The sequence below is a fragment of the Euleptes europaea genome, chromosome 20, assembly GCF_029931775.1.
Source record: "Euleptes europaea isolate rEulEur1 chromosome 20, rEulEur1.hap1, whole genome shotgun sequence".
Lineage (NCBI taxonomy): Eukaryota > Metazoa > Chordata > Lepidosauria > Squamata > Sphaerodactylidae > Euleptes > Euleptes europaea.
The window spans coordinates 10,748,312-10,775,719 of record NC_079331.1 but is presented as its reverse complement, the minus strand read 5'-3'; the positions used below and the strand labels follow the sequence as shown (position 1 = coordinate 10,775,719).

Here is a 27,408-nt window from a genome sequence, read left to right as displayed (position 1 = left end):
ATAAGGCAGCATCATGTGTGTTCATGAAGATTATCCCAAGTTCTGTTCCTGGCGTCCCGAGTTGAAAGGATCAGGTAGTTGGTGTTGTGGAAGACGACTGCCTGAGGTGCTAGAGAGCACCTGCCAGGTAGAGTTGACAACAACCATCTTGAAAGACTAAAGGTCTGACTTAAGAAGAAGAAGAGTTGGTTTTTATACCCCGCTTTTTCTCTACCTTTAAGGAGCCTCAAAGCGGCTGTCAATCACCTTCCCTTCCTCTCCCCACCTTGTGAGGTAGGTGGGGCTGAGAGACTTCTGAGAGAACTGTGACTAGCCCAAGGTCACCCAGCGGGCTTCATGTGGAGGAGTGGGGATACAAACCCAGTTCGCCAGATTAGAATCCGCCGCTCATGTGGAGGAGTGGGGAAACAAACCCAGTTCACTACTTGGCTCCCATTTTTCCAGTTTTGCAGATAACCTTGTTAAAATTTTATTAGTGTGATGTACTCATATCCGTTGGGTTTTAGCTTTCTCCCCGGGAGTTAACTGACGGGGTTCTGTATGTGTTTTGTCTCCATTGCACATGTGTGTATATGTTACATGTGCATTGGGGAGGGGCTGTGGCTCAGTGGTAGGGCATCTGCTTGTCATGCAGCAGGTCCCAGGTTCAATCCCCAGCATCTCCAGTTAAAGGGACTGGGCAAGTAGGTGATGTGAAAGACCTCTGCCTGAGACCCTGGAGAGCTGCTGCTGTGGACGGCAGATTGTAAGAAAAGTACGTTTGTCTACTGTAGCTTTAAGCAAAAGAAGAAACACTCTCTTAGCGTTTAAACCAGTGAGATGTGAGTTGTTGTAAAGTAAATTAAATACAGCCTGAAGAGTGGAACCTTCATCAATATGTAATAGTGTGTGCAAAGGCGGGGAGGGAATTGAGCAGCGGTCGTTGGCGTGAGAACTGGAGCATTACAAGCATGTCTCTCTCTTCATCTGTGAAATGTTGAGTCGGTAACGCCACTATCCATTTTGTGTAATACCTAGACGCACTTTGATTTCGCAAAGCACATTTTTCGGGTATTAGTGGCTCGTCCGTTCGTTTTTATGTCGGCGCGAGATCCCCCCCAAACACGCACGGGTAAATCCTTCGCTCCTCTGTACTCTTGACAGTCTGCTTTTATACGGCAGATTGAAACCAGAAAGCCCCCAACACGTTCCAGCTTTAGAAATCTGCAGCATTAATCCTGAGACAGTCCAGACAGGGTGATAGTGATGATGTCACACTTTCTGCCCGTATTCATTTAGCACAAGGTTGAAGCAGGCAAATTGGCCCTGGGTGACTGGAGCTAGCAAAGGCTTCCAAGAACATGTATATCCAGAATGCCAGATTTGTCTGAGATACTTAAAAATGTGGGAGCTCCTATTGAAGCCGATGAGCAGATGGTGCTTGTGGAGCGGAGTCAGCTTTCTCTTCGACATCAGAACTCCCCTTCTATCTTGTAATGCATTCTAGATCTCAGGATGCTTTTGGGGGTGGACATCAAAAAAGGGGAAGGTTTGTGTTTTTTTTAATGTGGGGAGGGTGCGTGTTGTCTGAAATAAGCCTGCGCAGTTTGCGATCCGCCGAGCCGAACGCATCAGAGTCTCCCGAAGACTCTGGAATGGGGATAAAATAACACTTCCATCCCCAACTTTGGTTGTTGTTAATAATAATAAATAACAATGCATCACCAATAGTGCTTTAAAAGTAAAGGTAAAGGTTCCCTGTGCAAGCACCGGGTCATTTCTGACCCATGGGGTGACGTCACATCCCGACGTTTCCTAGGCAGACTTTGTTTACGGGGTGGTTTGCCAGTGCCTTCCCCAGTCGTCTCCCCTTTACCCCCAGCAAGCTGGGGACTTGTTTTACCGACCTTGGAAGAGGGCAGAAAAGACCGATCACTACCTCAACAAGCTCACGGTCTGAATTTTGAAAGCCAGGTAGACCTCAGAGAGCATGGAGATAATGGGAGGGAGATGTGCAAATTCAGTTACACCTAGAATCATATAGAATCATAGAGTTGGAAGGGTTCCACCAGGGTCATCTAGTTCATAAGAACATAAGAAAAGCCCTTCTGGATCAGACCAAGGCTCATCAAGTCCAGCAGTCTGCTCGCACAGTGGCCAACCAGGTGCCTCTAGGAAGCCTGCACAATGCAGGAAATTCACAACTACCTCCCCCCCCACACGCCCCCAGTGACCCCTACATGCCCAGAAGATGGCCAAGGTGCCCTCCCTCTCATCATCTACTTAAGGTTATAGAATCAGCATTGCTGAGACCTCCTTAGGAGATGAGGACTGGGGATAAAGCCGAAGTCCTCGTGAAAAGGCGGGCTTTAAGGAGGTGAAAAAATGGCATCATGTAGATCTTCTGGGGAAGAAGCCCAAGCAGAAGGAGAAGAAGGAAAGCTGGAGGAAGGAAAGTGACAGGCCAAGGGAAGGGGGTGAGTGAGGCCAAGGAGAACTTTAAGGGTAAGGATGAGAAATCTTTATAGAGGCTTACGGAGGGGTATCATGTGTTCCGTCGGGATGAACTTGGCAGTGTAGTTTTGCAAAGAGGAGATGGCTGAGGTTTGACATGGGAAGGCCAAAGAGGTTAACAGTCATCAGGGCAGAAGTTAGGCCCTGACAAGTGAAAGAAGCCACTAAATGTCTCTTAAAGTAACTTGATTGGGACATAAATCCACCCCCACCCAATGTCCCACCTCTACTTCAAGCATTTCCGGGACAAAGAGTGAGAAGCAGATATTTTTTAATGGGGGAGGAAACCCATGACGACCCTGAGAGGAACACAGCTGAGTAAAAATCAAAAGGCACCCTTTATAAATGTATGCATCTTTGCAGATTGTGTTGAAACCAACCGAGTTCTTTGCTCTCACCCACGGGACCAGCCTCGACTCCTAGAGCTTTAATAGTTAGAAATCTTCTTCTCGTTTTCAGACTTAAGGGCTAACTGCACATTATGCACAAATGTGCGCGACCAGGTCCCAGTGTTAGCTTAAAAGAAAAAAGAAAACTGCAGGGAGATTTTGAGGAGGGGAAGCACTTGGGTGAGGAACCTGATTTTCCGGGGGCCAATCATACCCATCAATAACGCTCACTTTACTGGGGGACTGGGGGTTGCCACGCTTCTTTTTTGCAACTACTCCTCTACCTAATATTTTTAGAAGGATACCTGAGGGGGGGATGATTCCAGCCCTAAGGGTCTCCAGCCTCCCCCCACCCCCCATTATTTGAGTAGTTTTCTCACCAGGTAGTTTTCTACCCCATGGGATTTAATATGTAGGTGAATACATAAGAACATAACATGTTCTCATGGCATAAAGACATTGGGGGGTGGGAGGGGGGGAGAACTTGAAACAGAGAAGCAGCAGGCTATAGAAAACTTAAAGACCTTCGCCCTGAAGTGTTGCTTGTTTGTTAAAAATGTATGGCATTATGGCCGTCCTATTATTACACACATTTGAACATATCTTGCTAGCCCTTCCACTTGCCTGCCTGCCTGCCTATCTCCACATGAACACAGGAAGCTGCCTTATACCGAATCAGACCCTCGGTCCATCAAAGTCAGTATTGTCAGGCTGGCAGCGGCTCTCCAGGGTCTCAGGCAGAGGTCTTTCCCATCACCTGTTAGCCTAGTCCCTTTAACTGGAGATGCTGGGGATTGAACCTGGGACCTTCGGCCCTGAGCCACGGCGTCCGTCCGTCCATCCATCCATCCATCCGACTTACGTCGACCCCGTAGGGTTTTCAAGGCAAGAGACATTCAGAGGTGGTTTGCCGTTGCCTGCCTCCGCGTCATGCCCCTGGTATTCCTTGGAGGTCTCCCATCCAAATACTTGCGAGGGTTGAGGCTGAGAGTGTGTGACTGGCCCAAGGTTACCCAGGAAGCTTCCATGGCAGGGTGGGGATTCAAACCTGGGCCTCCCAGGTCCTAGTCCAACACCTTAACGACTACGCAACACTGGCTTCACAATGCCAGATTTGGGTGTCAAGGGAACAGGAAGGTGTCTGTGGGGTAAGTGGAGCAACGCTGGAAAAGATGCTGCTGTGGTTTGGCTACAGACCCCTGTTATCACTGAAACAGGTATAATTAGGGAACAAGTAGGGGGGGGGCTGTGGCTCAGTGGTAGAGCATCTGCTTGGCATGCAGAAGGTCCCAGGTTCAATCCCCAGCATCTCCAGTTTAAGAGACTAGGCAAGTAGGTGATGTGAAAGGCCTCTGCCTGAAACCCTGGAGAGCCGCTGCCGGTCTGAGTAGACAATACTGACTTTGGTGGACCGAGAGTCTGATTCAGTATAAGGCAGCTTCATGTGTTCAACAAGCTGCCCATTTCTGTACACTCACTGAGTAGTCATTAATTATTTCCCCCGTGGCCTCCTAGACTCTACCTTTATTTGTTAATTTGCTTGTGTACATCCCTCCCCCCACCCCCCGTGCTCAAGTTGATATTTTTAACTGAGGTCATCCTAGATATAGATCAGAATGCACTTGTCTTCACGATGATATTTTTTTAAATGTTTGATAGGATTGGGGAAATGAAGACTGTCAGCATCTGAATGTAATAAAATGTAACGTAATGTGAATTTGCTGCTACTTGATTTCGTGACTTCTGCTGGCATTTCAGAGAAGTTGCTATCAACGTTTGTAGCCGATAAATAATTCACTTATCCCAATCCAGCGGCAACTTGAGCACGCGGGAGTCCCGGCGAATGTCTCCCCACGTGCAGAAAGGCTCCCCCCGCCGCCGTTTTAAATGGAGGGAACGTCTTTGCACACATTATTTTTTTTAACGTGCGTAGATCTGCCCCGACCGTTGAAGTGAAAAGATCGCATGTCTGGGGGGGTCCATTTTGGAACACCTGCAGCCCTTTAGAATGGGACCATGGCTTCAAAACCCTTATTTTCAACTGAATATATTGAAATCACTCTGGTGACTCCAGTATGGCTATTCCAACACAAAAGTGAAGCCAGACAAGTGATATAAATGAGAGACTTTAATGTTACGCATAACGTCAGGTGGGGTAGGGGCGTTTCCCAATATGTGATCTGATCTGGTTCAGGCATAAATCAAAATTCAGCATTCCTTTTTTATTTGTTGTGTGTGTGTGTATGTGTGTGTGTGTTAACTATGCTGCAGATCTCAAAGGAAATATATATATACGTATATAACATACAGCATAAGGCAGCAATCCTGTACATGCAATATACATCAGTAAGATTTCGCTACACGAATGTGCAGTGAAATGTGTAAATTCTTCAGTTCCAGCAGTTTCAGTCAACTTGATTAACCAAGCATTGTTCATTTCAAGGCATTTCTTTGTACGCCAACTTCAAGGTTTGGTGTCACAGACTTTTAACAAGATGGATACGAAACACATAAGAAATAACTGAGCGGAGCAGAGATTCAAGAAAAGCCCATTTGTACCCTCCTTAGACAGTGTGAGGTGCTATAAACCCATCTAGGGAAACAGGAGCCCACGAATAAAGACATGATAGCCTGGGTTTCTGGGGTATTGCAGACATTTGCAAGAGATTATTCTATGTAAAACAGACCCAGGCAAATTTTATTCTCTGTGCTTGGCTTTGACCATATCAGTGTGTGTGGGGGGGGGGGGCGGGGGAGACTGCCATGAAAAGACAGAATCGCTGGCCTGGTTTTAGAAACGTAATGATGATTTTTGCCTGTTCCTTAATAATGGATTGCCTCTAAGAATTAGATTGGTGAATGCCAAAATCAGTTGTAAAAGACATGCGACTCACAGCTCATGGCAATTTGGGTCCGACCACATAATTGTTTAGGTGCCTCATTCGGTAAAGGCCAGTATTTCGGGCTGCAGTTGTAAGAACACTGTCATGGGAGTAAGCCCCTTTGAATAAAGTGGGGCTCACGTCTGAGTAGACCTGGTTAGGAATTCCCCCCTCCGTTGCCTAACTCACCATGGGCTATCATACCAAGCCACTGTTTAATTGCATTTTAAAACAACGTGCTCATACTTACCTAAATGCAACAGTACGTGCTATATTCGACAAAATTAGCTCATCTAGGTATAATCATAAAAATGCCCACAGAATATATTTTAGGAGGCATGTACTCTACAGCAAGACTTCCATAAAAATTGCAAACAAATAATTTTGTAATTATGTATTTCACTTTGCATAATGTTGAGGATAAAATCACGGGGCGGGCAATCGTCATAGTACAATAAAGGACCATAAAGTAAATGACAGCGCAATCCTAAGCACAGTTGCTGCCTACTAAACCCATTGACTTCAAATGGATGTAGAACTGCGAAACTGTGCTTGGGACAGAGACTGTATGCCAAGTTTGACAGGCTGGCAAGAAGAACTTTGCACAATACCATTTTATCATAGTCACTACTTAAACGTGGGCCATCTGAGGGGATGTTTGCATATGAATTCAGAGGCATTAAATTATACTTACAGGTAGTCTCATGTGCCGCACCATCCTTAAATGTTTCGTAAGTATCTTATGAGCACGGAGCTTTGCGGTTGGAGACTTTAATACTTAGCAACCTTAATTCACTTGTTATAATGGGTTTTCACTGCTAATCGCTCCCAGCTGCAAGCGATATACATTAGGCGATCTACAACATACTGGAAACGTATTGTTTAAAATGACGCATTTCAAAATCAGGACCGAACGCCCCGCAGTACGAATGGCAGGCAGGCGTCCGTCCGCTACAACGGGACAGCGTGGTCCACAACAACTGGACTGCCGTTAAGTTACCGTGGGAAAAAATAATAACAGATGCCTTTCGATAGCAAGAACAGCAAACGCTTTCGCACAGATACAAAAAAAACGTTCCGTCCAAATTGCAGGGGGGTTACTTACTGTAATTGCTGTTCCGTTCCAGGACACCTTTTATTTTGCCCCGCTTGTCGATCTTGATATACCACTGAGTTCGACAGAAAAGTCTTCTCACTCTGACATTCCCCCCTTCCATATAATCGTAGCTCCTGGTGTGCCGCTCAGGGGTGGAACAGTTCACGTTTGTAGCCATTTGCTCTGGGGTCATGTCATTGCAAGCGAATGATATGGCGCTCACCAGGAAGATAATGTAAAAGTATGATCTGTAGAGCAAAGTTGGCAGGATCCATGACAATATCCATTTGTGCATTATAGTGCGGTGTTCTGGGGGCCCACGAACAACATAATGAAAAAGAATCAGTCTTCAGTCGATGGTTGCTCCTCGATCATTGACTCGTCCTCTGCCTTCCCGTGAATTGTATTTAACCAACGGCTGCCCCCGCATCCAAAACTCTGAGCCACGCTTTGTTTTTAAGATACAGGTATCGAAGAGAGTTCCCCCTTCGGTCTTCTTTCTGCCAGGATATCCTTTTAAAGAAACAGGTTGCAAAAATCTTGGCTGCTGCGACTTCCTTTGCTACTTGAATTCGCCGCTTGTGCTGAAAGCAAAATATCTATGAGGAAAGTGGTATGCATAAATAGCTGCGGTCATTACATAAGCAAAGAAACTTACCATTTATTCTGCAGGTATGAAACAGTGAGAAAAAGAAAGTCAGCATGCACATTGCCAGTTGGTTTCTGACCAGAACCCAGCATTTTAAGCGGCGACAGGCACACATCTTTTTTTCTATTTTGCATTTTTTATCGTTAAGTCCAATGATTCAGCTGAATTGCTAAACTCCTCTGCGGGAATTTACTATTGCGTCCCTCCTGCCTTTGATTGCTTCATCTATCTGACTTTTTTTGCTAAAGAAATGTTCCAGTGTCTTGGACGCGATTGCCAGGGCAATCCAAATACACTTTTAAGACCCTCTACCCATATGCTCCCGATTCCTGTAAAAAAAAAAAAACTCACCCTGTCAAGAGCATTGCTCTATGATAGTACAAAATCATGAGGATGGGAAAATGCTGTTTGCAGCTGAGAAATGTTTTTTAAGGGGGTTTAAAGAAGACAGATGACTTACTTGCTTCTCTTGATAACAGCTGGACACGCAAGTATTCCATTTCTGTTGTCTGCCTTTTGCAACGTGAGACTCTACTGTAGCTACAAACTTTCCTTGCTCGGGAGAGACTGCAACGGAATCATAATTGTTTCCATAAATCAACACACGCAAGAGGGTGTGTGCAAGCAAGTGTGTGTGTGCGCGCACATGCTTATGCGTATCAAGAGTGTGTGCAGTCTGTGCTCGTGTGTGTGTGTGTTGAGCCTCTCTCTACCCCCCTCTTTTTTTTAAAGGAAAACCTTTGCTGACCTCACTTGGAAGCAATTAGGACTTTAACCAGTCAGCTATCAGACAAATGTATGAACAAAAATAAAAAATGTTGTGTTGAATTCTGTGGTCATCAGAGGGAGCTGTGAACATGGTTCATGCTCCGAGTCTCAGACTTGCCTGTAGAAGAAGAAGAAGAGTTGGTTTTTATATGCCGACTTTCTCTACCACTTAAGGGAGAATCAAACTGGCTTACAATCCCCTTCCCTTCCTCGCCTCACAACAGACACCCTGTGAGGTCGGTGGGGCTGAGAGAGCTCTAAGAGAGCTGTGACTAGCCCAAGGCCACCCAGCTGGCTTCATGTGGACGAGTGGGGAACCCAACCCGGCTCACCAGATTAGCGTCCGCCGCTCACGTGGAGGAGTGGGGAACCAAACCCGGTTCTCCAGATCAGAGTCCACCGTTCCAAACCACCGCTCTTAACCACTACACCATGCTGGCTCTGTTGTTCTAGAGGGCGTGGGGTTCTCTCCTTCCCAAGCTTGAGATGCAGTTCTCGTCGACTCCTTGTTTAGTAAAACACAACCCCCTTTCTGGAGAAAATATGCTTATCTGATGTCTCTTCCCCCAGTGACTGCCCATGCAGGTTTACTTAGAGAAGTGCAGAGAGGTGTGTTACTTCCTATGGTAAATGTTTTTTATATGGTGAAGCAGACGACCGACCGATTTGGTTCAGTATTATCTGCCCTGAGCAGCAGCGGCTTTCCAGGATCTCAAACAGATAAAGGGTCTTCTCCATCGCTGACTACCTGAGATCCTTGGAGATGCTGGGGTCTGGACAGATTCTGAAATCCGACAGTGCTCATGTATTCTGAAACTGTGTGTGTCTAAAGTGTGTGTTTAAAGTGCCCTTGAGTCGCAGCTGACTTATGGCAACCCCAGAGGGGTTTTCAAGGCAAGAGACGTTTAGAGGTGGTTTGCCTTTGCCCGCCTCCCATCCAAATACTTGCCAGGGCCGAGGCTGAGAGTGTGAGACTGGCCCAAAGTCACCCAGCAAGTTTCCGTAGCAGAGTGGGAATCCGAACCTGGGTTTCCCAGATCCTAGTCCAACACCTCGACCACTGCACCACGCTTCACAGCCATCCCACAATCCCTTGGCACAAAATGGTACAGTGCAGGGGGGGGGGAGTCCAGTTTGGGGCGTGAGAGTCCTCTGCATCTACAGTACTCCCTAGAAAACTAGTCTCCTGGTTAATTTTCTAACAGCTAGAGCAGTTCCTCAGTGGAACAGGCTTCCTCGGGAGGTGGTGAGCTCTTCTTCCCTGGAGGTTTTTAAGAGGAGATTAGATGGCCATCTGATTCTGTGATCTTAAGCAGATGATGACAGGGAGGGCATCTTGGCCATCTTCTGGGCATGGAGTAGGGGTCACTGGGGGTGTGTGGGGTGGAGGTAGTTGTGAATCTCCTGCCTTGTGCAGGGGGTTGGACTAGATGACCCTGGTGGTCCCTTCCAACTCTGTGATACTAATAACTAGCATTTCTGTATAGCTGGCTTATTTGTGCACTCCACCATCAAAATGAGTTGCCGTAGCATACCTGATGTTTTTGTTTCAGCTCCAGAAACTCGTTTCATATCTGTCTTCCCTGGCTCTGGAAAATAAATCATTTGGTGAACAGTATAAGCAATATATTGTCAGAGCTCCTTCGGCTCGGGTCTTTTATATGGCATTAACAATGAAATAATTAGAAAGTGGTATAAATGAGATGCAAGCTGGAAATTTAATCGGGGCGGCAGATTATTTTACCATGGCTTGTAGCCACATCCGTTTCCTAGCACTCCACTTGTGTTCATGTGACCAACCTTTTTAGGTGTAACATTCTAACTCAGCCTTTTTTATACTAATCTGAACTATGCCATAAAAGCGTATGTAGTATTGAGGTCACAGCTGTGAATTGCTAGCGTGAACAATATCCTCTTTGCCTGCCTTATCAATTAATTGCAGACTTTTTTCGTGGGCTTCAGCTGAAGCGTGGGTGGCATTTTTCCAGGACTCATGGGCAGCATGGCATACACTGCCCTTGGGTAACATTGCCCATATATGCCATTGTGAGCTGTGTGTTCATCCGACAAGGTCATTTTGTGTAGGGAAGACGGCTTGTAGGGGAAACAGCTCAGTGGAAGAGCCTCTGTTTGGCATGCAGAAGGTCCCAGGTTCAATCCCCGGCATCTCCAGTTAAAGGGACTGGGCAAGTAGGTGATGGGAAACACCTCCGCCTGAGACCCTGGAGAGCTGCTGCCAGTTTGAGTAGACAATACTGACTTAAATGGACCGAGGGTCTGATTCAGTATAAGGCAGCTTCGTGTATGATCCAGATCACATTCCTGTGCACCTGCTATTCAAAAGAAAAATGATAATACTGGGAATTTCATAATAGAACTTTTCAGTTTGGCCCTCAGGGGCGGCATTTTAGTAGGAGAGAGCAAAAATCCTTTGGGGCTGGCTTTAGGGGAAGCTAAAAGTTTGGCTCTTTGATGAGTTCAGTACTGGCAAAACTGAAGCAGTATGTTAAAATGTTTGGCTGTATCTTCTTATACTTCATTGTATATTGGCGCCGGAGGCAAAATATTAAAACGTCAGCCTCCTTTGCACTTAAATCTCCATCTCTTGAGGACTAACTCATAATACTCCCTCACTGGCTTATGAACTTCGTATCAAGCCAAAGTAGTAGTACCTTCTTCGCGACCAGTTCCTCGTCAGCGAACCTGCCAAGACCTGCTGGGAATCCCAGTCTTCTGACCTTCCAGGAAGCCTTTGTGATATGATAGCTCTGATCCCGGGGATTACTCATCTGCTTTCATGCCGCACACAACCGGCTGCAGTTGCCTCCAGAGACATATGATCAATGTCTGATTTGCAGTGTGATCACTCTGATAATGGGATTGAACAAGATCCACGAAGAGGGCAGTTGGGAGTAGATCCATGCCTATTCAAGGATGAGAGAGGTTTGAATGAACCAGAGCCTCTCAGGATGGCACGCTGCATTTATGGCTGCCGAAGTACCAACTTAACCGATAGATTTTCCCATCTGTTGAGGCAGCAAAATCCTCTTTGCTTCAGATGGAAATAAAATAAACACGTCAACTATGTTTGCTTACTGTAGCCACTCCCTGAGCTCCCTGTTCTCTCTGCTGATGGAAACATAAAAGCTACCTTCCCCCTCTGTCACTGACTTACAAAGTATGGAAGGTATATTGGTTTGTGTGTGTTAAGTTCCATCAAGTCACTTCTGACTCATGGCGACCCTATGTATCCATGTCCTCCAAAACATCCTATTGTTAACAGCCTTGCTCAGGTCTTGCAAACCTGAGGGCTGTGGCTTCTTTTATAGAGTAGGTCCATCTCCTGTTGGGTCTTCTTCTTTTCCTACTTCCTTCAACTTTTCCTAGCCTTATTGTCTTTTCTAGTGAGTCTTGGCTTCTCATAATGTGACCAAAGTACGATAGCCTCAGTTTAGTCATTTTAGCTTCTAGTAAGCAACTCCATTTGAAACGGGTATGCTGAATTTCCTAAATGTATACTCAAATGCCCTCCCCCCACAACTGCACCCCAGTGTGTGAGGAACATTTTTGTTGAGGAGGAGGAGGGGAGAAGGGAGATTTAATATCTGTACACTTTGTTCATGTACCGGGCCTTGTACAATTTTTCTAGTTTTAACTGGGCTGCTGGATTAGTATAATTGTTTTTGTTTTATTAACTTGTTATTATTTTTAAATGATTTTGGTTGTGATGTTTCTGTAATATAGGGGGAAACTCTATGGCAGAAGCCATGCATAAAGATTTATTTGTTGTTTTCATATTGTTTTCACTCTAGGGGCAACCGTGCTGCTAAGAAATATTTGTACGAGTCTCAAGCATCTCTGGCAAAGGGTGATTTATCATTATTGAGGAGTTGATTGACTTCAGAAAAAAATCTACTAAACATAGTGAAGGACTAAAGGAAGCTTTTCTTTAGCCATGAGAACACACAGTTGTCTTAGCCGCGGGCATCTAGAACTTGTGTGTTTTTGACATGGAGTCAGTGGAATTTTGACCCTGTGCCAGTATTTTAACATGGGGCTCCCAACACAGTCTTTTCTATTTGTTTAATGATAAATTACCCCAAATAAGGGGAGAAATTGGAAGCATGTGCATGCCTAGTGGAGAGGAGGTACTAGCAGATCATTTTCTCGTTTAAGCAAAAGCATACCCCGGTATGCATAGACCAAGAAAGGGAAATCGCTTACTTGGCAGACATATTGATACTAAGCTGCATTTGCTGGAAATGTTTATATTCTGTTGTTGAATATCATGCAAAATATGCTGATAGTGCTGTACAGTATTTACTTTGTGTAGCTTGTAATGGGAAAGAAGCATGTATTTTGTAGGAGAGGAACAGAAGCCAACTCCAGTAAAACAGTTTTCTTTTCTTTTTTTCCTTCAAAAACCTGATATTTTGGATGGTTTGAAATTCTGAGTCCCTGGAATACAGAAGAATTTTTACGAGTGCCAGAGATACCTTCTTGCTGACAGAGCTAGTGAAGCAATATATCATGTAATATTTCAAACAGTTTTATGAACCTGATGGAAAGATTTGCTCAGCAGAGTACTCTTTAGTGCGGGTCCGGAGGACGGGTGTGCCTCTGCCTTTCTCTCATAAACTAACTTCTCCCATCTAAATTTTGCTCAAAGCACACACTTCTGTCCTTGAATGGCTTCCTGTTGCATCCTCCAGTGCCCAGATAATGGTCAAAGGAGATAAAAGTCCTGTTTTTGTTTATAGCTTGGGTGAGCAAATGCTTCTTATGTGGTTTCTTTCAGTATTCGTTCCTGGTTTCAACGTATTTGTCAGTGGGTTTGGTTTTCTGCTTTTCACTGTTGTGTACATTTGTGTGTGTTATATACAAATGTCGGGTAGGCTTTTAAAATGCTATTTATACACAGTGTAAGAAGGCTTATGTATCGTCAAACAAATAATGTTAAAAAACTCACACGTTACAGGAAAATTGTGGAGCAGGAACATACTTCCAGAGAACACACTTCCCAAAACACCTTAGCTGTACCTTGTATTGTAGCTGTACCTTGTAAAAAAACAAATTTAAAAAGCTTCAGGGTAAAAAACGCACACATTACAGGAAAATCTTGGAGCAGGAACATACTTCCAGAGAACATACTTCCCAAAACACCTTAGCTGTACCTTGTATCTTAGCCATACCTTGTAAACAAACAAATTTAAAAAGCTTCGGGGTAAAAGTCAGCAGCAGCCTTAAAAATCATTGGCCCATCAAGGTCAGTATTGTCTACTCAGACCGGCAGCGGCTCTCCAGGGTTTCAAGCAGGGGTCTTTCACATCACCTACTTGTCTAGTCCCTTTAACTGGAGATGCCAGGGATTGAACCTGGGACCTTCGGCATGCCAAGCAGATGCTCTGCCACCGAGCCACAGCCACACAAAATTTGGACAATAAAAAGCAAGAATGAGGCTGGGAGGAACACATTAGCAGAAAAATTATGTGGACCCCTATGTCGTATTTTATGAATAATTTCTGAAAATACTCTTAAAATGAATACAATTTCTGGTTTCTGTTCTTCCCTATGGAGAGGTACTGCAGGGGATCTTGCTGTTCTCTAACATAACATCAAGATAGAAAGGCATCCGGGCGGACACTGTGGTAACCAGGATCTTGCCCTGGGGGACCTGTGGTCTGATCCAGCGTGGCTGTTTCTTATGATCTTAAATAAATTCCTAGAACATTTTTCTTTGCAGCTTTATCTTTCAAGCTTTGAGCCGAGACCATTTCTTCATGTTTGGGGAAATAGTCGAGTCTTCATTCTACTGGGGGGATTTGTCTGGGCTTCCTTTAGATTTATTATTAAACCTGCTGTGGCATTTCAGTGGAAACGAATGTTTCTAAGAATCTTGGTGGTCTCGACGACCCTCATCTTTTTCAGAGGGAAGGGGGAGTTTTGTTTCAGGCAATTTCCAGTGCTGTCCCCACCCTCCTGAAAGATTTGTATAGTCACCACTACCACCCAAACCACCCCACATTTCTAGAAACACCCTCGAGGCATTCTTTTTTATTTGAATTGATTCTCTATAGTTGTTTATCTTTTTTCCAATCTGGTCATGGAAAGCACATCTGGTTCCCATTTTAATCAGTATTCCCCAGGGAGTAACATCATATTAGAGAGAGCTAGCAATGCTAAAACAATAATCCATAATGATGCAACTTCTGGTAATTTAAAACGGTTTTATCCACTGTTTTTAGAAGTGTGCTAATGGCGCGGGCCAACCGGCTTCTTTGTAGATAAAACTCACAAAAGGTCTTAATAGCAGATATATGGCTACACCCACATAAGCGAACAATTATAGCAATCAGTGATTTCTGCTTCTTATTGTATATGTCAAACCTCGTGGCTGAAACTCTGACTTACTTTAGAGTAGTCCCATTAGGCCTGGAACTACTTTTCCTTGTTAAGGAATCAGGGCGCCGTTTATGCTGACCTTTGATGAGGCTGTACCAGCTTGAAGGGCATTTTTTTATTGGCTCCCCGACGGGATGTACTGTTTTGCTTTCCAACCAATCGCACATGGCAAGAAAGCATCCGTACAATATTTCCGGACAATATTGATTCTTTGGCAAAAGCTTATACAACTGGGTCGGAAAGGTAAGTGAATTTACGAGATAAGCCACTCGGTGATCCATTTGCTCAAAAGAATTCCGAACGGCGAAATTTGTGCAGGTGATTTTTATTACGGAGTCACCTGAAGGTTCATAGCTGAATTTGTGACATTATTATTAATAACAATAGTAGCAATAACAAAGGTGAAAAGTGTTATAAACTATTATTGATAGACACAGCCAGCCAAAAATGTATTATTTGACAAATGAAACAGCCCAAAATTATACTTTTCCCTTGCAGGCTTGTTGTAAGTTGTATTATCAATAGTGGAGTAGTATAGGCAATTATTGATCAGGTTTAAGCAAATAGGTCCCTTCCCATCACATCTAGTACAGCCCTTTGAAAGCTTCACCCTCAACACCAGATTGAAAGTACAGACTTCTCTGTCACTTCCGGTCGCGACAGAATCATCAAGTGGCGTTACCATTGCTTCTGTGTGTGTGTTAAGTGCCGTCAAGTCGCTGCCGACTCATGGCGACCCTATGAATGAAAGGCCTCCAAAATGTCCTGTCTTTGACAGCCTTGCTCAGATCTTGCAAATTGAAGGCTGTGGTTTCATTGAGTCAATCCATCTCTTGTTGGGTCTTCCTCTTTTCCATTGCTTCTACTTCAGCGTAATGTGCAGTGCAGTCTCTAGAATTGGTTTCCAACGGCATTCCAGAATTCTCTTGAGCCCCGGTGTTTCTGAAGAGTCAATTTAAAGATGTGAAGGGGTTTACTGGAAGAGATTTATTGAGACAGCTCAGATTACAGAGCACTGGGCCTTGAGCCTTTGATTCATCCTGCAAAGGCCTGTGATTCCTAAGACCTTTCGCTTTGCATGCCTGTTTCTTCTTTGGCTGGTTTAGTGAAGCCCGTTGTTGGAAGTGTAGCCAACGGTCTTTTTAAAGTGTCAGACCATCGGAAATATTTATTCCGTGCCGGTGTTTGCAGATGACGAGGAGTGACTCTGTCCTTTTGAGGGCCACTCCCAGAATTATTTCCAGCGAAAGGGAGTACTCTTTCAAAATCAAGACATTTTTTTTTAAAGACCAAAGCAGTATGTACTTTTTTTCTGGCATAGCGCCAAATTGGGGAGTGTTTTGGAACCAGCTACTTACTGCAGCACCCTGACCACCCTTGGCATGCAATAACCACTCCATGATCCTTATAGTACGATGACCTTAGCATACAATTAAACACGTGGAGACAGTCGTTGGAATGGAAATGGCCACAACTTTATTGGCTACAGCATCAGGCATTGCTGTGGCATAGGGGCTCAATCCAAGGCATCGGCCAGACCCGCCTGCCGACCGATGGATCCTACCCCCAGCCCTCCTGTTGGGAGTAGCCTGAGATGGCAGTATGTGGGGCTCACTTGGGCGGAAGCCTGCTGTGCATGCTACAGCATCTCCATTTTTAAAAGATCAGGTAGTAGGTGATGAGAAAGATCTCTACCATAAAGACCCTGGAGAGCTGCTGTCACTCAGAGTAGACATTACCGACCTTGACAGACCAAAGGCCTCAGTCAGATATAAGGCAACTTCATAACTTCATGTGAGGTTTTTAAAAACCAGCTTTTCCTTATTTTGATATTTGAAGTTGGTTCGACTATTATTCCTTTTAATACCAGCCAATTCCAGACGTATCAGCCGTGTTCTATAAACTGTCCTTATCCATGTATTTTCATGAGTCAAAAATTTTTTTTGGCTCATATTGCAAAAAAAGGGGCAGGGACTATCGGTTACATTTTTCTGGCATCCAGCATTTCCAATCCTGTCAGTGCTGAAATAAGATTCCAAACTTTGTTATGCTTTTCTTGTCTCTAATGGAATGTGCTATGTTGGCTGCTTTGGTTTTCGTCATTACATAGAGCACCCAGATGGATTTTCTTTTGGCCTTTGTCACTACAATATCTTCATGACCTCTTAATATCATAGCTGTAAGGGCCATGCTACTTCAGTGGTTCATTAGGGAACCAACGGCAAGTTCATTTTGTTTATTTTGGGGCTTTTATAACCAGGACGGGAAGGGTCATATTGGAGGAGGTGTTGCATGGTATATCACAGAGGATAGAGTCAAATAAGCTAAAAACATTGGAGAATGAACTTTCCAACAGAATCGTTATGGATGGAGATACTGGATCCTAAGGTTTCTTAAAAATAGGTGTGTACTATTGCCTGCCCTGCCCTGGATGGCCCAGGCTAGCCTGATCTCGTCAGATCTCAGAAGCCAAGCAGGGTCAGCCCTGGTTAGTATTTGGATGGGAGACCACCAAGGAATACCAGGGTTGCTGTGCAGAGGAAGGCACTGACAAACCACCTCTGTTAGTCTCTTGCCATGAAAACCCCCAAAAAGGGGTCACCCTAAGTCGACTGCGACTTGAAGGCACTTTACACACACACTATTGCCTGCCTGATCAAACCCTTGAGGCTGATGCCAAGATGGAGAAAGAAATGAGGGAGTTAACTTAAAGCAGATAATATTGTGATACCAGGTGACTCCAGTTACCCTCACATTGGCCGGGTAAACATGCCCTTGAGTCATGCTAAGGAAAAGACATCATAACTGACTGTGCGTGGACAGTTAATCACAGAGCCAGTCGGAGGGGTAGTGATCTTAGACTTGGCTCTCAGTGGGGTTAAAGACCTGTAGATGTTGTTGCGTCAGTTGAGAGAGCCAGCGTGGTGTAGTGGTTAAGAGTGGTGGTTTGGAGTGGTGGACTCTGATCTGGAGAACTGGGTTTGATTCCCCACTCCTCCACATGAGCGACGGACGCTAATCTGGTGAACTGGATTTGCTTCCCTACTCCTACACATGAAGCCAGCTGGGTGACCTTGGGCTAGTCACAGCTGTCTCCGAACTCTCTCAGCCCCACCTACCTCACAGGGTGTCTGTTGTGGGGAGGGGAAGGGGAGGTGATTCTAAGCCAGTTTGAGTCTCCCTGAAGTGGTAGAGAAAGACAGCATATAAAAATCAACTCTTTTTCTTCTTCTTGAGAGCAGTGACCACAGTGCTATTAATTTCAGCGTTCATATCAATGGAAGGTTATCCCCGATGTCCAATACAATAACATTTTGATTTAGAAAGAGGGAACTTTACAAAAATGAGGGGGCTGATTGGAAGGAACCGGAAAGGGAAAACAGTAGATCCCTGGAGGAAATTTGGACGCTCTTTAAAACCACAGCAACTGAGGCTCAGATAGAATGCATTCCCCGGTTAGAAAACATACCGCTAAGTCTAAAGGTACGCCTGTGTGGTTAATTTCCCAAGTCAAGGAAGCCACCAGGGGCAAAAGACTTCTTTTAAAAGTGGAAGGTGTGCCCCAAGGGGGTGAACCAGAAGGAGGCACAGGATCTAGCAGAAGATTTGAAGTTAATAATTACACAAATGAAGAGAATTTGAGAAGCAGATTGCTGAGAACATCAAGACAAACAGCAAGCATTTCTTTAAATATATCCAGAGCTGGAAACCAACCAGAGTGGCAATTGGGCCTTCATAGAATCATAAAGCTGGAAGGGGCCATACAGGCCATCTAGTCCAACCCCCCAGCTCAATGCAGGATCAGCCTAGAGCATCCCTGACAAGTATTCATCCAACCACTGCTTGAAGACGGCCAGCGAGAGGGAGCTCGCCACCTCCCTAGGCAGCCGATACCACTGCTGAACAACGCTTACTGTAAATTTTCACCCTAATATCCTATCTGCCCGTAATCGATACCCATTATTCCAAGTCCTATCCTCTGCTGTCAACAGGAACAGCTTCCTGCCAGGTGACAAATGAATAGAAAGATTGCTAAAGGAAGGTGGGGAGATGGCATCTGTGTTCACTGTGGGAAGTGTGGGGGCATGTATTGAGGCGAGAGCGACTATTTTCAGGAAGAGAGTCTGAAGAATTGCATCATATTGAAGTGATGATGTTCTAGAGCTACTGGGAAATTAAAAACCAATAGGTCTCTGGGTCTTGATGGCATACACCCAAGGGTTCTTAGGGAACTCCAATGTGAAATGTTTGATATAGTTAGTCTTTATTATGGCCCACAGGCCATCCAGAAGCAGAATAAAACATGAAGAAGCTATTATAAAATTATCTATATAGAATCTCACTATAATAATTTGTCCCATCTAACAGTTTAAAGATTGGAATCTGGGTAAATCATACACTGGACGTTATCTCAGCCCGTATTTTCATTGCCGATCACAGAAGCAGCTAATTTTAAGCTTTTCTTCCTGAATAAGAAAAGAAAAGGCAATCAGATCTGTAGCTGGTTGGAGGGAAAATTAGATCCTTCAGAATATCTTTAGCACGTTTGCCCCCTCTGGGCAGTTTATCATGAGAAGCACTTGAAAACCAGATTGAGGAGTCTGGCCAGAGTTCTGAAGAATATGCCCAAAGGATGCCATTTGTGACAGACATTTTGTGCTAAGAAAAGCTCGTTTATTTAAGAGAGTATACGATGTTCTCTTGTTGTGGTAATATTTAGAATTGATTTGAGATTTGACTCTCGAAAGCTTATACACTGGAAATCTAGTTGGTCCTAAGGTGCTACTGGTCAGAACCTTGCTGTCCTACTGCGCGACCAGATCTGAAACTATATCCACAAAACGATCCCTCGCTGAAACCAATAAGTAATGTCAATATTTCGACATTTTAAAATGTTGCTAGGGCAGGAATCAAACTTTAAAAAAATGTATTTTAAAAAAACCTTTTAAAATGGGAGACATTAAACAAATTCTCTTACTGCAGAGGCGCACTACAATGCTCAAAGCATCTTGTATTGTAAAAATATGCATGATAATAAATTTATATTTATTGGGGGAGGGGCCGTGACTCAGTGGTAGAGCATCTGCTTGGCATGCAGAAGGTCCCAGGTTCAATCCCTGGCATCTCCAGATAAAGGGACTAGGCAAGTAGGTGATGAGAAAGTCCTCTGCCTGAGACCCTGGAGAGCTGCTGCCGGTCAGAGTAGACAATACGGACTTTGATGGACCAAAGGTCTGATTTAGTAGGCAGCTTCATGTGTTCATGTGTATACTGAAGATATAATGGGTTTCATGAATCTCCAAAGTGGAAAGTAGCAATATTTTCCATCTAATTTTGTCCAGTGCTTGAAGATGTTTATCGATATTGTTTCCTCCAGCTTTTATACGAATGCTAAGTTGTCCTGTTCTGTGAGTGTTGTGTACATGGAACCTCTACTTTCTCTGTCCATTCCATTCTTGGTCTGGTACTGCTGGTTCAATGATGAGATCCTTGGCATGAGAAAATCCTAGGGGAGTAGTTTCTTACCCAAGTTCTTAGTTTAGTTCTGAATTTCTCATTTACTGAAGAGCAGCTGTGCATATTTCATGTAATTAAAAACAGAGGATTTTTAAAATTTGACTTGATTTATGCCTTGTTTTAGTCTTTGGGAGGAGTCGTCTTTGACGGTGAAAGGGACGAGGGACTTTCTCAGGGCTGAAAATCGAAAGTTTGAAATACTTCTGTGTGGGCGGATTATTTGAACTAGATCAGGCACAGGACAAGAGGATCGCATCTAGGGATTATTTCCCCTTAAGTTCAGTGCAACTAAGCAAAGAAGAAATGATAGGCATATGTCACCGCGTTGCTTGGCATGTACTTTGAGTCTAACACATAGGGATTTGCTGGGGGAGATGCTCTTTTCAGAGAGAGAGAGAGAAGAAGAAGACAAATTAAAGAATGGGACACTGGTGAACTGACAACAGTGGTCTGGCTTCTGCCACGGTTGGGTGAGGCTGTGTTAGTGGTGAGCTAGACATATTCTGTTGAAGAACCAGACAGTCCACGGAGGAGGCCATTAAAGGCTTTCCAAAGCTGCCTGAGAAAGTAAGCAGGAATGGCTAAACATGCAAAATTCTCCGTCATCTTTCACCTCGGGAACTGCTCTCAGGAAATGCCCCCCACAACATCTGTATCAACTCCTGAGAGATGAGAGTGGGAGATCTGAAGAGCGAGCCAATCCAATGGGGAGGGGCTGTGGCTCAGTGGTAGATCATCTGTTCGGCATGCAGAAGGTCCCAGGTTCAGTCCCCAGCATCTCCAGTTAAAGGGACTAGGTAGGTAGGTGATGGGAAAGACCTCCGCCTGAGACCCTGGAGAGCCACTGCAGGGTGTATGAAATAGCCCAAGATTAACACTGTGCCCCAACCAAAGGCCTACCGAGTAGGTCCATAGCTCTTAATAGAGCAAGGCATTGCCTGGCTAAGATAATATAGCCAGGGGGCTTCTCCATGTTTTTGAGGTAGCCAGCTCTGTCTTCTGCCAGCTGCATATGTGTTGAAGCCCAATTTTTTCTTTGTGCCACATTGGATCTACTAGGTCTACCAGATCCCCTTGGATTATTTTGCAGGTTCATCTCCCACCTCTACCAGCTATTACAAATTTTGGCCTATGAAACGGCAGTGCACAAATATCCAACTAAACTTTTTGTATCGTGTCTTTCCCCTTCCCCCCTAAGTCATCACCATTACCCTATAAAGCCATTCCATTCAACTGGCTTCTCATCTGCCAGAACTCTTTTCTACAAATTCCTCTGAAAATTTATTGTTAAAACGGCAATATTGTTCCCACATGTTTTTCCCCCTCCACGACTGATCCGAGAGCCCCATGCGATAAGCGAGATCGCTTCCTCTATCAGTCTGAACTCACAAGAATTAATAGCATTCAGAAACACTCGTCAGATTGAAGTTGGAAAAAGTAGAGCCAGAGTTCTGAACCAGCAGCAGATGTTCGAAGAGAATCCTGATCCAATTATTACCTAGCACTGAAAGTACTGGAAAAATGTTCTGGAGGCTAGCAGCGACAGTCTCTCTGGGTGGCCTCCCGTCATTCCTCGCGGAGGGATCTTAGTTTCAGAGCTGTCGTTCCGAAGGAGGCACTTGGGGTCATAACGACACTTGGGGAAAACGCTGCCGTTCGAAGGAACGATGCACCGCCCCATAGCCTCGAAGACGTCCTAGCGCGCCTTTTGCCTCGAGGTAGTAGAAGAAGAATTCATTTATTTGTTTAGCCAGAGGCCGTTACAAAATATCCTTACATATGTACAAAAAGCCCAAAAAAAGGGATAAAATTGCATCAATATACATTGCCTGGATAAAAACCATTTCATACAAAATCTCTATTAAAACAAAGATCGCACTCATTTGCTTTCCTATACAACATTTTTTCTTAATAGCTTCAAGAGCTCTAATCTTCCTGGCCGCAATAGCAAATTGAGACATTCTGAAGGTGACATGCGGATCAGAGTCAGAGAGTAAATTTTTTTTTTATCAATTTCAGAACAAAAATTTATTCCCTTCAAAATTCCATCCAAGAATTTGGCTCTAGGTTCACAATACAATGGACATGATAGCACATAATGAAAAATGTCCTCCGGTGATAAAGATCCACAGATACACGGGATAGAATTCACTTTTCCTCACCCCACACACCACTTTAAGAAGCTTGTTCGACACAATAGACAGCATCGCCTCTGCAATAATCGCTCGAAGGCACAGATTGCTACCATGGCTGAAAAAAGTTATGCACCCCTAAAGCTGCCAGATGGCTCTCCCTGCGTTGTAGGGCTAGAGCACCATCATGATTTAATTACGGGGGGGGGGGAGACGAGAACTACTGCTGGACCCATGTTTTACATCAGAAATGAACGTGGGGAGAGGAGGGGGGGAAAACAGCCCTTCTTTTGATTTACCTATCCCCGCATTCCAGTTGTTTGTATGTGTCTAATCCTTAGCACAGGGCATGAGCAAAACCAACAATATGCTTTTAAAAAAGTATTTCAGACCCGCAGAAGCTCTATTAAAACAGATCTGGCATTCGTTTGGTGATAGAATTCACGGAAGAGCCAGCGAGGCGTAGTGGTTAAGAGCGGTGGTTTGGAGCGGTGGACTCTGGTCTGGAGAACTGGGTTTGATCCCCCGCTCCTCCACGTGAGCGGCAGAGGCTAATCTGGTGAACCGGATTGGTTTCCCCACTCCTACACACAAAGCCAGCTGAGTGACCTTGGGCTAGTCACAGCTCTCTTAGAGCTCTCTCAGCCACACCTACCTCACAGGGTGTCTGTTGTGGGGAGGGGAAGGTGATTGTAAGCCTGTTTGAGTCTCCCTTAAGTGGTAGAGAAAGTCGTCATATAAAAACCAACTCTTCTTCCTCATCTTCTGAAGAAGAATAACTTTTTTTTTTTTTGCTGGCAATCCATTCCAGATAAAGCAGGGGAAATCTTTATAGCAGGATACTGCCCTTCAGTACGCAAGGCTGTTAGGCCGACTGGGTTTCCACACAAGGGTATATGAAGAATATGCCTTGTACCCTTCTGTGTAGGAGCAGTTTCCTACGCTTGTAATATCCAGAAATGACAGATCTTGCATTTGCAGTGCTAGCTGAAACAAATCCATCTTCATTAAAAACAAAACAAAAACTCTATTCTCGTGTTCCTAGTTTTCTAGTTCCCACAGGGGAGGGGAAGGGTGATCGTAAAATGTATTTTCTAAAAAGGAAAGCTACTAAAATGATCACAGCACTGCAAGCCTGCAAAGAAATATGCAATATCTGGGGCCTCTCTGCATTCCGATGGACTCTTCCATCTACAAGAACATTAGCAACCGCCTGTCAGAAAGAGCTTGCTCGGTCATAAGACTTGGCTGTCGTGTTACCAAAAAGACGGGCACCCTGACCCACTTGAAGGGGCCCCGCATGCACAGAAGCAAGCTTCTGCATGCGCGCTCTACTCCGGACCAACAGTTCCTGCCCTCCATCCACCGACCAAAGTCACGGGTGCAGGGCCCTGTCGCAAAAGCAGACTTAGCACTGAAGGACACGAGTAGAGCATGGGTGGGTGAAGCATGGGTGGTGGCAGCATCGGTCCCCCAAGCTCCCTTCGCCAGCGAACAGCTGATAGGCACATTTGCTGCTTTCCCTACAGGGCTTTGCGTGCACAGCCCCAGCTGCTGGCTAAGCACACTGCTGGATCAGGGCCAGTGTGATCTTGACTGTTCCGCTGGTATTTAAAGACAAGAGCCGTTCGTAGTTCACATGGGCAGCCCTTATATGGAGAAAATGAGGTGGACGCATCCCAATTTAATTATGCCTTTTTTTTTTCAAAAACAAAAAGTGTATTTCTGTGCCGTTTCTTTTGTAGACAAGATTATGCGTATGCCAAGACTATTATTAATGAAGCAGAAAGTGTGGTAGAAGTGGATAGGGCCCCGAAAAACAGCTGCGGGCCTAAATGCGAGCGTTGTAGACTGAAACAGGAATACTTGTTGAAAGAGAGATGAAATGTATTTGAGCGTTTTTCTTCGGCCACGGAGCAGGAGACAGTTGGAGGCAGCAGGCAGCACGCTTCGTCGTTCACAACATAAACGCGACCACGTTTCGGTGACTGTGCCTTAACACTTCGTGACCTATATCTAAAAGCATATTTGCCTTCAGGATGCCTGGCCCGCAGTCCGAGTCCTCTTTCCTCTTTCCTCTGTTGCATCCAGTAGAAATTATTCTCAAACGACTGTCCACAGGATTGACATTTAAAACATCGGTAGATTTTCCCTCATTACCTGAAGGGCCATCATGCCACATATGCTCTGGGCCGTTCCTTTTCTTCTTCACTGATCTTTGCAGGCTGACCCCATGCCTTGTCTAAAATTGGAGGGCCCGTGGGAACAGTGGGCGCGTCGCTCCACCTGGAGCATTGATCTGTCCCGCCTCTGAATTTTTGTTTAAACGCTTTTTAAGACTTGTGGCCAGAGAGCGTTCATTGAAAGAAATAGTGCTTGGTTCTTAAAATTGGAGTATTTCTGGTGAAGGTTCCATCCTACCGATCCACTGGTTCCACTGAGTTCATGATTAGGGTTGCCAGGTCCGTCTTTGCCACCGGCGGGAGGCTTTTGGGGCGGAACCTGGGGAGGGCAGGGTTTGAGGAGGGGAGGGACTCCAATGCCCTAGAGTCCAATTGCCAAAGTGGCCATTTTCTCCAGGTGAAACTGATCTCTATCGGCTGCAGTTCAGTTGTAATAGCAGGAGATCTCCAGCTAGTACCTGGAGGTTGGCAACCCTACTCATGATACTAGGACTGAGCATGGAAGATTCTGAAATGGGATCAAAGGTATCATGAGAAAATCATTAGTTTAATGGAGATGCAGCCAGCATGGTGTAGTGGTTAAGAGCGGTGGTTTGGAGCAGTGGACTCTGATCTGGAGAACCGGGTTTGATTCCCCACTCCCCCACATGAAGCCAGCTGGGTGACCTTGGGCCAGTCACCGTTCTCTTAAGAGCTCTCTCAGCCCCACCTACCTGTTGTGGGGTAGGGGGAAGGTGATTGCAAGCCGCTTTATGGACTGGGTTGAGAGTAATGACATCCTTGGCTGGGAACAGATTGGCTTTAGAAGGGGTTGGTCTGTCACGGACCACTGTTTAGTGCTCTCCCATCTAGCCGAGAAATATTCCTCCCCCCGAAATGGCACCCCTTATGCGGGTTTTATGGATCTTAAGGGAGCTTTTAATACCATCCCGAGGGAGAGGCTATGGTTGAAACTATCACATCCTACTATGGATAGGAGGTTACTATGGCTTATTCAGCAATTTCATACTGACCTCACAGCTCAGGTTCGCTGTGGCAACCAAGGAGAACTAACCGAGCCCTTTGAACTGGTCAAGGGAGTTAGACAAGGTTGCCTCCTTGCTCCTCTCTTGTTTAATCTATACCTGAATGACATGGCAACCAATTTCTCAGAGTTTTGCCACCCCCCAAAGCTTGCAAGTCATCCCACCCCAATTCTGAATTCTGACGATTCAGTTCCCCTGTCCCGCACAAGAATTGGATTGAAAAGGTCTTTGCAAACTTTTTCTGAGTACTGCTCTAGGGAAGGTCTTAAAATAAACCACCATAAATCTAAGATTATGATCTTCACTAAGATGAGAAAAATGCCTCTTTTTCGCTGGGTATTAGATGGCTTTGAGGTTGACCAAGTCAAGGAGTTTGTTTACCTTGGCATTCTGTTTTCCCATAACCTAAATTGGAATGCCCATCAAAAAGCAGTGTCCAACAAAATTAAACCTGGGGTTGGTGCTATTGTCAACTTTTTTCACACCAAAGATGGCAAATATATTCCAGGGGCTATTCAGGTTTTTAACCTGAAAATTACCCCAATTATCCTCTTTGGTGTTGCCATCTGGATAACAGTCATCAATGAATCTATAGATCGTCCACTGCTTCAGTTCTTACGAAAACTCCTAAATGCCCCTCGATGTGTTGCTGGCGTTACTCTTCGTTCCGAGTTTGGCCAAATGTCACTTGAAGCTAGGGCGTGGTTGGACGCCTTTAAACTACGCCTTAAACTGTGCTTTAGCACTGAGGGGTTCCTAGCTTCTCTAAAGCATGACCCTTTTAAATCCTCATGGCAAAAAATCTTAGATGAGAAATTGTCGTTGTTGGGCTTCTCGGAGGATATGTTATTAGATCTTGGGAAAACTGAAGCTTTTACCAAAATTAAAAAGTGCATTAAAGAGCTCGATTATAACAGCACTACTTTTCGTGCTCGTCGCTTCTGTTCATCCCAGTTCTTTGGAATACCCCCTCCATGTGGTCTGCCTGCCTATACATATTATCTGACAACTCCTCATCTCTGTAGAGCTTTTTGCTTGGCTAGATTGAATGCTAACCCTTCTATGGCAATGCAGGGCAGAATTCTGAATATGCCATACTCAGACAGGATCTGCCCTTGCTCTTCTGGCTCTATTGACTCATTAGCCCATGCCCTTTGGGAATGCCGCTTTTACGAGGAACTTCGATCGAACTATATTTTCCCCCTTTTAATATACAAATTCAATGCCTCTGTGACTGACATAATGCCTTTTTTACTAAGCGATAGGGACCCCAAGGCTACATTGTCAGTGGCAAGATTTGTTTAAATCCTTATATCCCTCCAGCACTAGATATATGCTGCTCAAGATCAATTGATCAAGGAGCTTCTAAGGGATAAAAGGAAAAGAAAAAAAAGGAAAGGCTTTGATTCTTCCTTAAGTGGTAGAGCAAGTAGGCATATAAAAACCAACTCTTCTTCTTCTTCTTCATCTCCACGTTTTATTGCCAGTGATCCTGTTGCTTCTGGCCAGCCATTCTGCTATCGGCCGGGCCTGAATTCAGTCTGGCCCTGGGAAATTGGCCGATCGCTTAATGATCGTGCGAAGTGGCCCCTGGTGGGCAGTCACAGCAGATGCTTTCTTCAGCACTTTTGGCTCCTCCTCCTGCCTGGTTGTGGGCCGAACGATGTTACGCCTCGATCGAGCAGAGCGGCACGGAGTTGAAGTGCCCTTTGCCGCCGAAGGCAGCCGTGGGGTCTGTTCCAGGGTTGCCACATCAAGCTGCCTGACATCTGCTTTGCGCCATGTTACCCGAAGGCCACTGAGACACCATTTGCTTATTGTAAATTTTTAACTGTCCCCAAACTCAGAGTGCTTTTCTCCAAGGCCAGATTA

At 45.0% G+C, this 27,408-nt stretch overlaps 2 protein-coding genes across 2 annotated transcripts in view; one reads left to right on the top strand and one right to left on the bottom strand.

The window, feature by feature from the left end:
- Nucleotides 1–7,213, bottom strand: part of FGF7 (fibroblast growth factor 7) — a 40,160-nt gene extending 32,947 nt beyond the window's left edge. Inside the window, exon 1 of the mRNA XM_056865876.1 lies at nt 6,870–7,213. Coding sequence (XP_056721854.1) covers nt 6,870–7,155 — 286 coding nt within the window. The 5' untranslated portion in view covers nt 7,156–7,213. The remainder of the gene's footprint in view (nt 1–6,869) is intronic.
- FAM227B (family with sequence similarity 227 member B) overlaps nt 1–27,408 on the top strand; it is a 106,944-nt gene that overhangs the window by 68,393 nt on the left and 11,143 nt on the right. The window lies entirely within an intron of this gene.